We start from the raw sequence: 13,163 nt of genomic DNA, 5'->3' as shown, positions 1-13,163 counted from the left end.
TTCTGCCGCTGTGGTATCTTAAACAATAAATCCTAATACATGAGTTTGATTCGAACGCTAGAAATCCATCGTAAGTTGTGGTGCCATCTTCTCCAGGTCTTCCACCTATTTGAGCGGTTAGTATACCAGAATGGCTAGAGGGGGCTGTAGGTAGATATACCTCAAGGAACCCGTCCCCAACACGTCTCCCCCCGGAATTCCCATCTGTCTCGGCCCTCTCATATGCTGCTCGAGCGATAGCCTCCCGCACAAAGACATCAACGTATTTCGCCACAACACCGTTGGCATCTTTGGCAACCTTCGTCTTCTCGTTTTGGAAATGTTGATGTAACAGCCGTGTGAGCAGTTTAGCAGGTATCGTCGGTTCACTAGACGTCACATCTTCCACCGGATTTGAATGCGTGATTTCAGCAAGAATATAATCCGGTTCCTGAGAAACAGAGCGTGGACGACTCTGGCTCGATTCATCGGATTCGGACTCTGAGCCAGATTGTGAAGCCGCATCGGTTGGAGGGGATTCAGCATGCGGACGTTTTTCAGCGGCTGTAGATTTGCCTTTGGATACTTTTGGTGCGGATGTTCTTGAGGCTGATGTGGATGTGGAGGGTTTCGTGCTGGCGTGTTTGGCCTTGCCTTTGGTCTTTGGCGTGGAAGATGGCCCCGCACTAGCGGCTGTGCGACTGGGGGGTTTGAAAGGGAGGCGTGGGCGCTTTTGCGCTGGCTGAGGTTCGCCAGCCATATTGCGTCCCGGATTCAGCCGTGATGTTGCGGATTGGAGGGAGTTGTGGTGAAGTTGGGATCGGCGATTTGGTTATCGCGAATCAACGCGCGGGATCTACGCGTTGTCAGCTGACGCGCTGGCCCTACTTTAATTTCAACTTACGCTTCGTATGTAAATTCAATGTCCTATCAATTATGGAATCGTTGGATTTATAAGACTTATTAAGGGTGTTAAATAAAATATGCTTATATTTTTTAGCACTAATGCAAATTGTTTACATCGCGCCTCGTGCATAAGACCTTATCCGTTTCTTTTGACTATTAACTACAACTAAGACCGAACTAAGGCGATCGTGTGATCAAACTTGTCTCATATTCTCTAGCTAGGGGCTAGATATGTCCCCTCTCTGTCCCCTATCCTTACAATGTGCTCAGAATCTGCCTAGCTACGACCGGTGCGCTGGCCGCGGCCGCGGGAGGAACGTACACCTCCGTTTGCCAAGCGACGACGGCGGGTAGCTGTGCCTCCTATGGTGTAAACCACCATTCGGATACCCAGCAGGTCAATCAGACGGCGGGTTCTAGACCACGCCACTCCAAACAGGCCGGAGTTGAACCGGCAGGCATGGAGACCCTGGATTTGCTGGCCGGGTCCAGCAAACTGGTTGACCTGGTGCAGCCCTATCTGCATATCTAGGAGCGCAGACCAGGTGGCGTTTAGGATCATTTCGGGCGACGCAGCGTCGCGGCCATATCCATGCGAGGTGAATAGGCAGATGATCCAGTGGCGACGGCCGTTGATGGCAAAGTCGCTTTGTTGAGGAGGAATGATGAGGGCGGTTCCGAGAGGGCGGCGCACAATGACAGTGTTGTCTTCACTGTCTGCCTCGAGGTCGATGATGGGGTAGGTCAACCTGGTCTCGGCATTCTGCTGACAGTGCCGGCGGTAGATTTCGTAAGCTGCGGGGTACTGAAATAGAATGATATCAGTAAAAGCTTCATTTTAATAGGTAGAATGTGAGCATACCCGGTAACGAAAAGTAATGGCAATGCCAGCGCCCCAGATTCCTTCACAGTTGCAAGCGTCTAAGATGGATATGTTAGCTGATAATCTGGATAATGTGTGCCTTCGCTGAATTAGATAGATACGTACGGATCAAAGCCGATCCATCTGGCGCATTGAAAAGATCGCCTGGGATCTCGGTCACGATGCTGGCTGCATGCGGGATCGCTGCAGAGGGGACCGTTGAACGCGGGCCACCTGGGCTTTGGGTGGTACCATCGGGAGCAGTGCCACCTGGAACAGGATTGTCACCATGGCCAGACATGATGGGAAAAGATGGTAATGGGTATTGGTTCGAAGGAAACGACGCGACGATCGAAGCCGCGAGTGAGAATATGGAGTGGGGTGGAGAGGAAGAGAAAGAAAGGGTGGTGAGAAATGAACGAGATATAGAGATACCCTCACGGAAAACCAAAAATCTGGAGATACTGTTCGCGTGATTGACTGTCTTCAAAGAACCCCCATATATCTAGGGCAATGTTAAAAGGACTCCTCTTGTTGATATTCGGACATCCTCTCCACCTGTCTAAACCTAATTAGGGAAGGCTTAGTATGTGTATTTCATAGTGTATTTCCTTAGTAAAAATGAACAAAAGGGCGTAGAGGAAGACAATAGGCTTCGTAGGGTGCGTGAAGACTCGCACCCAGGTCAATACACGTATACCAACTAGGCCAAAAAGACCACTATGTCAGCCTGACGGCTGACATGCCTAGGACCGATACATATACTACTTAGTGCACAATTGTACGAGTGCGCACCCCAGACGCCACGCCGTGACAGTTGAAACTTATCTTCTAGCAAAAACGTTTAGAAAGTAAGATGATATAGACTTACTCTTGGGTTTACGATAGGGGTCTTAGAAAGCGGTCTAAAAAATCTGTCCAATAGTGTTAAAACAATAAAAAAAGGCACCGTGAAATACACATACTACGCCTTCCCTAATTAGGCTTAGAGAGGTGGAGAGGGGGTCCGAATATCAACAAGAGGGGGTCCTTTTAACATTGCCCTATATCTATGTGGCGTGATAATCAACACACCGTCACACAGTATAATTATATGGATGATGAAAGGGTTTGCTTTCGAATCTACGAAGCACATATTTAAGTTGCAGGCTCAAATCAGACCGTCTGGCAAACAGATCCCTGAGGTCCTACACATATTTCTCTAGACATACGACGCAGGGCAAAGTAGTCCTAGTTCTATGCCGTCCAAATCGGGGTCTGGGCTATCAAGGCTATGACATAGGCTGCCCGCGGTACATTCTTCAACTACGTATTCATTGGGCTTATGGTGAGTTGCTAATAGACGAGGAATTGTCCAGTATGTAGACAAGTTGAACTCTATTCTATGTCGTGTGCTTCATAGCTGGCTCAAAGGTAGCTCTAGACCAGTCCCGTAAGGTATCTAGAGAATTGGATATATGAGAATAGCCATGACGGTCAAATGTAAAGAGGTGCATAATTCTAGCAATATGAATAGAATGTAGAATAATACTACAAGTAACATACATGAGTAATTGTGTCCCTCGACTCGGAATCAGACATTCTTTCGCTTGGGTGTGGGTGTAGAAGCCCCTCTTGGCCCAGTCAACTCGAACAAACGGCGGTTAACGAAGCTCTTTAGGCTCTCTCTCTTCTTCAGTCCTCGCTCCTTTTTCTCGTCCTTAGATGACACCTGATTGAGTGACTCCTCCTTTGGTGATTCCAGTGTAAGGGAATTTGCTGTTTGCGACTCAGTCTTCGATAGCTCTCTAGATTTTGCATTATCTGACTGAGAAGATCGGAGCGGAATGGTCTCTGGCAGGTCAGAAGCACTCGGAACCATGGCAACACCATCGGGGCTGACCACGGTGCTGAGACCAGCGAGGGACATCGGAGCACTGTTGCCACTACTCGACTTCAAACGGCGACTCATCGATCGTGAGATGCTCTTGAATAAGCTGGGACTGTTGCCGTGATCACTGCGTTCAAGGCGGCTGATCTCTCCCCTGGCAGTAGCTCCGTTTGTTGCAAGGTTGTCTTCGCCCACCGAGCCAAAAATGATGACACCTCTATCTGATGGAATGCCGAGAAGATTCAGGAGGGCTGCTTGGATGAGGCTCGTGTTGCGTTGATTGGTGAGCGGTGCGATCAGGCTAGGAAGAGCGGAGATCTTGATCAGGTAGGCTGAGTCGGGGTTATTGCCGAACGTCAGAAGAGCATCCTCATCGACTGTGACTAGGACTGAAGCCTCGGGATGTTGGTACGTCTGGGCGAAAAAGAGGGCTAGATCCGACAGAAGTTTGGGTGTATTCTCCTTTGCCTGGGGGTTCGTTAGCGGAAACGAATTCAATACCACTGGACACTCACCTTGATATTGGTCTTTAGCTCCACGATAACAACTGAGTCCTGAGCCACACGGTTCTTTGGAGAGTGATCCGATCCACGGACAGTGAACGCGTCCTCGTAATACATTGTCTTCATGGGCTTTGCGATAGGCGAATCGGGTACACTTTTCGGAGCAAGATAGACGGGCTTTGGCTCTGAAAGACGCGTGATAGGCGCCACATTTTCCTCTCGGTTCTCTTCTTTGAACAATGATGGGGGAGCAGGCCTCTCGGGCATGATCACCGGGGGTAGATTGGCATTTGAAAGGGCCTTAGGTGCCAGAGCATTAGGCACTTGGTCTAGGAGAAGAATATTGGTACTCAGACGAGGCAAGGAGGGCTTAGAAAAATCCATTTTGAAGTGAAGCAGTTGAGAATGGTGAGACGAGAACAGAAGAAGTAAACAAGTGCACAGGTTGTAAACAGGGAAGGTATCAGGCAAGAAAGGCAAGTTCGCTGAACGCCGAGTTTCCACTGCTGAAGATCTTGTCAATACGCCTCCTCCGATCCCACACAATCTCGCCATTGATGTGCCGTATATAGAGCACTCGGTGTTGCGGGATGAATTCCTCATGGGTGGTTTCCTTCTTCCAGCTATCCATGCTGACTTCCAGTTGACCTTCAAATCGATCCACAAACCCAATGATATAGTCGTTGCGCTCAAAGCCCGAGTCCCAGGTTATGCGATTGATAATATCTGATCTCGTCAAACTTGATTCATATCCGAGATGGTATATTGCTTACCTCCTGCCGGGCGCAATCTGTTTTCGCCAGCTTTGGGGTCATATTCCGGTGATGGGCTTCGATCTTTGATCTCTGAGGACTTGGGTGAAGGAGGGAGCTGGTTTTCAGTGTTATCGCCAGCCATGTCTGTTTCGTTCAAGGTCGACCCCATCGCTGACTTGCAAAGTTGTCTTGGATATCGTAGTGATTTGATCTATCAATGTAGATATATATTTCTGCCCATCAACGTCCTTTATTATACTTTACATGGTAGGCAATCTGGACACCTAAAGTTGGAATGATTCATATTCAGTCATAGCTGAAATCCATAATAACGTGATATGACTCAAATCTGTGGCATACAATGTTGTTCCGGCCCTTTGTGACTCATTGGCGGCCGGCGGTGTTGGCGCTAGCATTCCAACACGAGGTCAGGGGTGATTTTGCATTTGGAATTAAATCACAATTGACACTGAAAATTTGTAAATTAAAAAGAAATCACTTTTCATTCCAAAATTTGAAATAAAATAAATTTCAAAAAGAAAAAAGAAACTCCGATAGGGGGAATCGAACCCCCGGCTGTCGTGTGAGAGACGACGATGTTAGCCACTACACCATATCGGATGTTGGATGAAAATCATAACAAAATTTGTGGTCATGAGCCCTTTGGGCTTGTCACCACCGGTCCTGTGCGTGCCCGTGCGTGGTTGTACAGGTATCTCGCTTTATATACATGATTCGTCTAAGTATCACATTGCTGGTCATCATATATGCTTAGGTTGTCTCCAAGGAGCCAGCGGTTGGAATATAGAAGTTGTTTGCAGCAGCGATCAGACGAGGGTGACTGACTACCTTGATTTGAAAGTCGCCACGGCGATACCCTGACTTTCATAACCAACGAGTGGAGCCATGTCCTTTAGATCGCTTATAATAATGCTGTCGGTACTGCACCGTCTCTTATAAGACATACATAAAGTCAGGACGAAGATCACCCTGAATCCACTTCTGGTCATTCGTCAGAGCGTTCCACTTCTCATCCAGCTTACCAGCTCTTCGATCTTTGTTCATCTTGCGAAGCCCAAGGTGCATCCAGATCGAGCCGCCAAGCAAAAACACAGTCAGAAAGCCAAGAATAACACCGTGTCCAGTGTAGTAGCGGGGCTTCTGCTGGGCCAAATAAATGTTTGAAGACACGACACCATTCAGGTTTCCCCAGCCGACGACAACGCCCAAGACAAAGGCACGCTTCAGGGAACCTTCGGTGTTGTTGTTCAGCCACGAGAGGGTGTTCGGGATGGTGGGGTAAATGCCCGCTGCACCGAGGAAGACAGCGGCGTATTGCACAGTTGGATTGGAACTGGCAATCAACATGGCGAAGCCAACAATAGCAAGCAAAACAGTGGCAATATTGCAAAGGCCTCGTTGGCGTGTGCGATCGGCGTAGAAACCAACACAGACGGTTAAAGCGGCGGCGACAGCATAGGGAGGAACAGATAGTAGCTGAGCTTTGGTTCCTTGGTGGCCCATACCGGCGATAATCGTGGGGAGGAAAAGAGAGAAGGCGTACAGAGGGGTGAGGCAGCCCATATAGATGAACATGTATCCATATGTCTTCCAGTCTTTCAGAGCAGCGTACATATGCCTCTTGTCCGAGTCCTCAGCAGTACGGCCCTGGCGATCCATGATAAGACGGCGCTGAACGCGAATGCGATCATCTGCGCTGAGGAAACGAGCTGTCTCGGGCCAATCAAAGACAAGCCACCAACAAAAGCAACCCGCGACGACAGTAGCGAGACCTTCGAGGATGAAAATCCAGGCCCAACCGTCCTTGCCGCCGAGTCCATCCATCTTTTCAATAGCGGCAGCGAGCAGGCCACCAAAGGAGCCGGCGAGTGCAGCAGCCGAAAAGAAGATGGAAGAGCGGATACCGATCTCTGAGCTCTTGTACCAACAGGAAAGATAGTAGTTTACACCAGGAAATAAGCCAGCCTCAGCCACACCGAGGAAGAAACGGGCAGCAAGGAGTCCGGCATTGTTGGTGACCAGACCCATAAGAGTCATGATAACGCCCCACGTAACTATGATCATGGTGAAGAACAGACGAGGGGTGATCATCTTGAGCAGGGCATTGGTGGCGGGCTCCATGACGGCGTAAGCGACAAAGAAAATGGTCAAGTTATTATTGTAATCTCCTTTGACCATGCCAAGGTCGTTCTCGAGGCCAGCGAGACGAGCATTGCCAATGTTAGTTCGATCGAGGAAGGACAGCAGGTACAAAAGGGAAAGCCAAGGAATAAGGGCCATGTCAACCTTCCACATGAGCTTCTTGTCCTGTATGCGAGACTCACGTTAGTTCAATGTTCAATTGTACTGCGTCTAGTGAAAAAGTCCAACTCACGATTTGGCGACGCTCCTCATCATTCTTACCCGCGTCCGGATCCGACAGGTTGGCCAGTAGCTCCGCACGCTCATACTCGATGTCCGACATCTTGACCTTCTCCATCTCGAGGGGGGTTGAGGGTTTCTCGACGTCCATCATGACTTGGCTAGTTGTTGATGGCACCTGTGGAGAGACTGTTAATTAATGGAAACAATTGAACATGTGGCGCTAAGCCAGAGGGAAAGAATTTACCAAGTTGAAAGGAAATTGAGGGGGATGATCTTGAACGGGGAATGGTCTCGGTCCTTTATAGGGTTCATGTTCGAATAATGCCCAGGTGGACCACAACTGCTGACAATCCCCGTGTTTTGAATGCGGGGAATGATCCTGAATGGCGAAGGGTCTCGGTTCTTTATAGAGTTCATGTTCGAATAATGGCCCACAACTACTAACAATCCTCGGGATTTTTAGTTAGGTGCACAGATCTGGAGCGGCTTGTTAATTCGTCCGGTTGTCCGTTCGGTTTGCCCCCACGGTCTTGGCATGCCGAATGGTACTGACATTGGCTTCGGGTGGCCCGCACTTGAGCGGACTCGGACGGCAGGTCACTACGAGCTTGCGGCGCGGAAAGTCCAATCCCCAAAATTCCGCTCCGTCTTTATTCCATCCCCGCATTGGTTTTTTTTTTTTTTCGCGAAAGGGGGAGAGTGTGTGGGATTCATCTAGAGAAGATATATAGGTTCTCCTGGAATAAGTACGGGATTTTGTAGGGGAGTTACGTGGGGATCTACCACGTCATGGGCCCCTGAACTTTACTCTGAGGTTACAAGTTTTTGATTCGTTCTTCGGACAAAGGGCATGTCCCTTATCTACGCCTAAGAGATACGTTCCAAGGTTAACTTCATTGAACCCAAACGTGATTTAACCGTATAATCTAGAACAAATTACCCCGTATTTAGGTCCTCCGACGCCATTCGCTTACAAAGGCCCTTTCCAGCAGAAATACCTATTCATATCTGATTCCCCCGGGAATGAACTCTTTTCCTACCAGAGAACAAAGCGGGGTTTTCCTTGGCAGAGCGGGATTTATCTGGGGAAGCCATCTGGTAGCCGCCAGAATAGTCAAGTGCGGGATCTTTATGGGGATCTACGGAGTTATCGAATAATCCAAAGCACTGTACCTCTAACCTCCTCACTATCATGTCTGATCAAATTGCGATAAGTGCCTATGATAGTCCACAAGCCATTTCTAGACCCTTGTATAGTCCATTCCCAGAGGATTTCACCGAGCGTGCCAATATTACGGGTCCTGCTGGCCAGAACTCTAGAGCTACCTCATCTCACGTCCAGGTTGTCAGCCATCCGCTCAGGCCCAACTTGGCTCCCCAAAAAATACAATTATCGGAAGATATTTGCCAATTTGAATTTTCTATATACAAAAGCAAAATATGACTCTTTGCAAAGATCTTATTAACCATGTAACGTCGATTAACTCAAATTATATCCATGTTTTCTGTTCTGAAGGGTTAATTCTAGATCGACGTGGATTGAATCTGAACAGCTTCAGTAAGCCCTTCCATGACCTCTGGCTGCGAATGTAAGTCTGATACTATGAAGTCTACCTGCGAGCCTGTTACCCGAATCCATAATACCAACAACGAGGGGAGCCGGAAGGCTTTCCTGACACCAATCCTCAGAGCATACACCACAGCCAACGGGATTCATTATAAATAACACAGATAAAGCTTTAGATACCCATGAGAGTATTAATACAAAACAAAATACGCCTAATGCAAAGTAAAATTGTGGTCAACCGGCGATGGGAACATTGCTCTGATCAGAAATTATGCTAAGAGCATGAGCCAATCGATCAGATCGAGACTCTGTTGTAGAGTCATGGGCTTGAGGCGTGATAGGAGGAACAGGCCCTACCATTGATGCTACAGGGGACACCCTTTGGAGATTGGGAGGCATATTCTTTCTTTCAGAGCTCTCCTTGTCCATTGTCCGAGGATGAGCTTTGAATAGAACAGCTTCTGGCCGTCTTGCTTTACTAGGCTTTGATTTGACTTTCAGGATGTATCGCAAGATTCTTCGCGGGACACCTTGCAACTGTTTTTTTTTGGTCAACATGGTACATATCTCTCAGGGCAGACTGCTTACTGTCAACCCTCCGACGCTGCCAACTAGTCGATCACCACTGAGGATGACTACGTTGCCCTTCCACTGTTTCGCTTCACCAGGTATCATCTGCACGTAAGTTTGGTAGGGCCTATCGTCCGTGGCACGCTCATATAGATGGAACGAATCCCAGCCGTGGTTCACGAAAACTTCCGCCGCCAAATTCGTCTTGGTGTTGGCTTTCATGACAAAGCCACCTGACTGTGTCAATCCGTCAATAAACCCAGGATGCGTGTGGAAAGTGCCGCCCTTCTTGACATCACCGAAGGTGGCGGTACATGCGGCTTCTAAAGTCTCGTTGTCAAGGATCGTTTCATCAATACACAGATAATTGGAGTGGAATTCGGCCAAAGCCTGGACTATGTTGTACGCTATTGGTCTATTGAACCGGAAAATCGCCCCTTTGCAGGAATTCTCGCACATGGGTCTAATATGCATTTGAATGGTCGGCATATCTTTGGCAAGAGTGTTAAAGGTGGACTTGTCACTGAAGCGGATGCGGCAATAGGTATGTTGTATGGACTCGACGTGGTTTGACCAAGCTAAATATTAGCATGAAAATACGGCAGAGCAAAATGCTCATGAACAGAGTCATGATCTTATATCGACACTAAAGCGTTCTTTGCTATCAAGGCCTTCTCAATCACCATGTTGATAATATCGACGTATTTTTCACCGTCTTTTCCTTTAAGCAGCTGAGAGAATCGATCAAGGAAATAATTGCCCGATGTAAACCCTACGTTAGCGTAGACTGACTGTTGATTCGCCACGTCATTAGCTTGCGGTCAGATGGTCGAAATAGCAGACTTACTGGGGTACACAATCCTAAGCCTTCCACCTTATGACGCTGAACTAGAGGACTCAAGTCCGGGCGCGAAACATCAGATTCATCGATGACTACAAATTTCTCCGAATCAGATTTCTCTTCCACCAGCCGATGTAGCGTGGTTGTCGTTGGCGCAGGAGGGGGAGGAGCTTGGACGATCTTTTCGGGAGCAGCATTGCCATCACAGACATGATCACCCTTGTACAGGGTCCAATCGTTCTTGTATGGAATCTAGTACGACTTCAAGTCCCATGAATACGACGGTAGAGGTAGCACGCGCTGCGCCGCACTGAAATCGCGATGGTATCCGGACCAATCGATATCTGCTCCAGCACTGTACAGCACAGCGATACTGTTTGCTAGGATTTTCCAAGGGTTCTTGTTGCGGCGGAGGGTAGACAGGCAGTTGATTTCATTGCCTAGACACGATTTGATCATGCCGAGAACCACTGGATGGGGTCCAAACTCAATCACAATACTCTTTGATGTGATAATGTTTTCAGCAGACGCTGTCTGCAAGCCCTGTAGCATGTTGACAGGTCCACGGCAATGTCATGCCAAATATACCGGACTAAATGTGCCTAAATCTGAGATGACTGTTCCCAATAGGGGACTGATCACAGTGATAGACGGTGCGCGGAAGGTGACCCCGTTCGCGGACAATTCGAAGTCCTTTAGAATCGGATCCACTTGCGAAGAGTGGAATGCGAAAGGTACCTGTAGCAGTGTGCATTTGACATTCTGCGCCGTCAGGTCCCACGCCCAGCTCAGGCGTAGAGAGCGGTCTCTATAGGTGGCTATCGCACTAGACTTAGCTATATCTTAGATAAGGATTCTAGTGAAGAACTATAGTCAAATTAGGATGATCGATGATGCTCATTTCTCTCTCTCGAGAAGACTGCATATCTCCTGAGGCGCTTGCGACACCTCAGGCCACCAATGTATGTCACGATCTGTACTGTATCCGGCCAATTGGAGATGTAAATGACTCTGTATTTCCATTACCCCTATTTCTCGCTATTTATGGGTCCATTCTAGTTACATAAGCTATGCCGGTCGGATCATCTATAGACCCGGTTTCATGCAGTATTCGTACGATATTTGTGACAATGTACTACTGTCACTGGGTCCACCACTATAGGGGTTTTAGTAGGTCACCTAGTATAACGTAAAAACTAACCTAAAGCTAGGTTAGGTTAGGTTAGGTCCGGGTCTAATTGGGTCGTGGCGGAGTCTAAGCACTAAGAAATGCCTAAGAGGGGTGGTTATATCGCGGGGTAGATTCGATAAATGTGGCGATTAATAGTCTAGAGCTGATAGGCCTTGCTACCCGTTCTCTCAATACCATAGGAATACGAGGAGTGAATGATCACGAGGACTTAGTACCAATCAGGCCGTATGATATCATGAGTCTTATAGTAGGTCAGCATTATATATAGCGCCATTTTTGAGCAACAGGTCATCTTCCAAAGCACATCACGAAATATTCGCGAACCATTCAAATCAAATTATTTGGCAAAATTTGAATTCCACCATGTCAGACATCCTGCGCAGAGCATCCGACGCGTTCCATCATCGCCAGCGTCAAGACTCGACCGGCTCAATGGATGCACCGGCGTCCCCGGACGCAGCAAAGCCTCCCGTGCAAGAGCCAATGAATCAAAAGCCCGAGTCTGTTCAGCCTGACTCCCACGCCAAGGATGCTGTTGCTGCATCAGCTAGTACGAGCTCACCTTCTCTAGTCCGAACTACACTGACAATATCATATAGATGATGTTGAACATCCGAAGCATCGCCGCCATTGGGGCTGGGGATACCAACGCGGGAAAGGCCCCGAAGCAAAGCAGCAACCGCAATCCAGCCATGAGCAGAGAGATAATGACTGGGTTTTTGGAACGTAAAAAAAGGATCATACTGGATGCGGTGGCTGGGGAGATGGCCTTCAATTTCACTCAATTTGACTGTGGTGTTTTTAACTAAACATGTCGACCAAACCCCTCATACCAAATATTCCTCCCGAGATTGATTCCTCAATTAGATACATGCGTACATCAGAGCCCATGTGTAAGCCGCGGGAAAACGACAGGGTCGCTATTCTCAAGATTTGCAAAAACGCTCCGACCACAGCTAGAAGACCCAATTTCTCTGCTCTCTTAGCCCATTCGGCAGGGGGAAGAACCTAGGCCTCAACTCCAGTCTCCCTCTCAGTGTATTCCTTTAACTCCGAGAAAGGAATATCAGAATCCCCGATTAGATTGGCATATTTCAGTTGCGGGTTCGAAGTCGATGGGGACAAGTGAAGTTCATTCATGATCCCGTCAACGACTGTGTCTAGTGCAACGATGTTCAAACTACCGCGGAGTTGAGGTGAGACCGGCACTGCCTGCAACATTCGGGAGAGTCGGAGAAGGTTTGGCATCAGCTCGAGAGTTTCGGTGGCATCCTCATGAGAGATGCTGCTTGGCCGATAAATGGTATTGGAGAGCCCGAACCAATCATGAATCTTCTCAAGATATCGTTCACTCGCCCATTTGGAAGAAGTGTACCCGTCCAGCCCATCTGCAGGCGGCAGGTAAGACGACACGGACTCGTCTCCGAAGACGGCTCGCTGGGAAAAGAAGGTCACCCCTGCAGTGGAGACGAAGTGGAAGGGTATGTGGCGGCCCAAGGCCAATTGGATGAGCTTTGAAGTAACCTCAGAATTCGCAGCTTTGAGACTGCGGTAGGACTTGAGATAAAAAACATCGGTCCCATTGTGTATGATCGCGTCTACTGTGTTGAAAATCTTATCAGCATCCGCTTCGGAGAGTCCCAACTTGGGCTAGGTGAGATCTCGCGACCACTCATTCCGAACGTTACTTCAATGACGCCCGTTCCTTCAACCCTGAGCGATGGCTGTCATCT

The 13,163-nt window shown here is 48.4% G+C and overlaps 7 protein-coding genes across 7 annotated transcripts; 1 reads left to right on the top strand and 6 right to left on the bottom strand.

The window, feature by feature from the left end:
- Positions 1–57: 57 nt before the first annotated feature.
- Positions 58–739, bottom strand: PENARI_c010G08353 (CENP-X/MHF2 family protein; the record flags this gene model as incomplete). Its single annotated transcript, XM_022632330.1, has 2 exons — positions 58–105; positions 161–739. 2 exons carry the CDS (start codon positions 737–739, stop codon positions 58–60), a joined length of 627 nt encoding a protein of 208 aa, XP_022487709.1.
- A 423-nt stretch (positions 740–1,162) lies between these two features.
- On the bottom strand, positions 1,163–2,048 carry PENARI_c010G02982 (uncharacterized protein; the record flags this gene model as incomplete). Its single annotated transcript, XM_022632175.1, has 3 exons — positions 1,163–1,690; positions 1,748–1,806; positions 1,874–2,048. 3 exons carry the CDS (start codon positions 2,046–2,048, stop codon positions 1,163–1,165), a joined length of 762 nt encoding a protein of 253 aa, XP_022487703.1.
- A 1,272-nt stretch (positions 2,049–3,320) lies between these two features.
- Positions 3,321–4,504, bottom strand: PENARI_c010G09722 (MIF domain protein; the record flags this gene model as incomplete). Its single annotated transcript, XM_022632372.1, has 2 exons — positions 3,321–4,085; positions 4,133–4,504. 2 exons carry the CDS (start codon positions 4,502–4,504, stop codon positions 3,321–3,323), a joined length of 1,137 nt encoding a protein of 378 aa, XP_022487977.1.
- Positions 4,505–4,583: 79 nt separating this feature from the next.
- Positions 4,584–5,017, bottom strand: PENARI_c010G04330 (DUF504 domain-containing protein; the record flags this gene model as incomplete). The annotated part of the gene is made up of 2 exons (XM_022632214.1): positions 4,584–4,846; positions 4,894–5,017. 2 exons carry the CDS (start codon positions 5,015–5,017, stop codon positions 4,584–4,586), a joined length of 387 nt encoding a protein of 128 aa, XP_022487728.1.
- Positions 5,018–5,646: 629 nt separating this feature from the next.
- On the bottom strand, positions 5,647–10,790 carry PENARI_c010G07837 (uncharacterized protein; the record flags this gene model as incomplete). The annotated part of the gene is made up of 7 exons (XM_022632312.1): positions 5,647–5,716; positions 5,843–7,203; positions 7,271–7,435; positions 9,416–9,975; positions 10,110–10,188; positions 10,245–10,478; positions 10,536–10,790. 7 exons carry the CDS (start codon positions 10,788–10,790, stop codon positions 5,647–5,649), a joined length of 2,724 nt encoding a protein of 907 aa, XP_022487887.1.
- Positions 10,791–11,793: 1,003 nt separating this feature from the next.
- Positions 11,794–12,160, top strand: PENARI_c010G12132 (uncharacterized protein; the record flags this gene model as incomplete). The annotated part of the gene is made up of 2 exons (XM_022632448.1): positions 11,794–11,980; positions 12,030–12,160. 2 exons carry the CDS (start codon positions 11,794–11,796, stop codon positions 12,158–12,160), a joined length of 318 nt encoding a protein of 105 aa, XP_022488001.1.
- Positions 12,161–12,438: 278 nt separating this feature from the next.
- Positions 12,439–13,106, bottom strand: PENARI_c010G05738 (uncharacterized protein; the record flags this gene model as incomplete). Its single annotated transcript, XM_022632261.1, has 2 exons — positions 12,439–13,031; positions 13,100–13,106. The coding sequence occupies 2 exons, from the start codon at positions 13,104–13,106 to the stop codon at positions 12,439–12,441; spliced, it is 600 nt and encodes a 199-aa protein (XP_022487953.1).
- Positions 13,107–13,163: the final 57 nt, after the last annotated feature.

The sequence above is a fragment of the Penicillium arizonense genome (genome assembly GCF_001773325.1).
Source record: "Penicillium arizonense strain CBS 141311 chromosome Unknown PENARI_contig010, whole genome shotgun sequence".
Taxonomy (NCBI): Eukaryota; Fungi; Ascomycota; class Eurotiomycetes; order Eurotiales; family Aspergillaceae; genus Penicillium; species Penicillium arizonense.
Note: the sequence above shows the minus strand (reverse complement) of the source record. Positions and strands in the feature narration are given on the sequence as shown.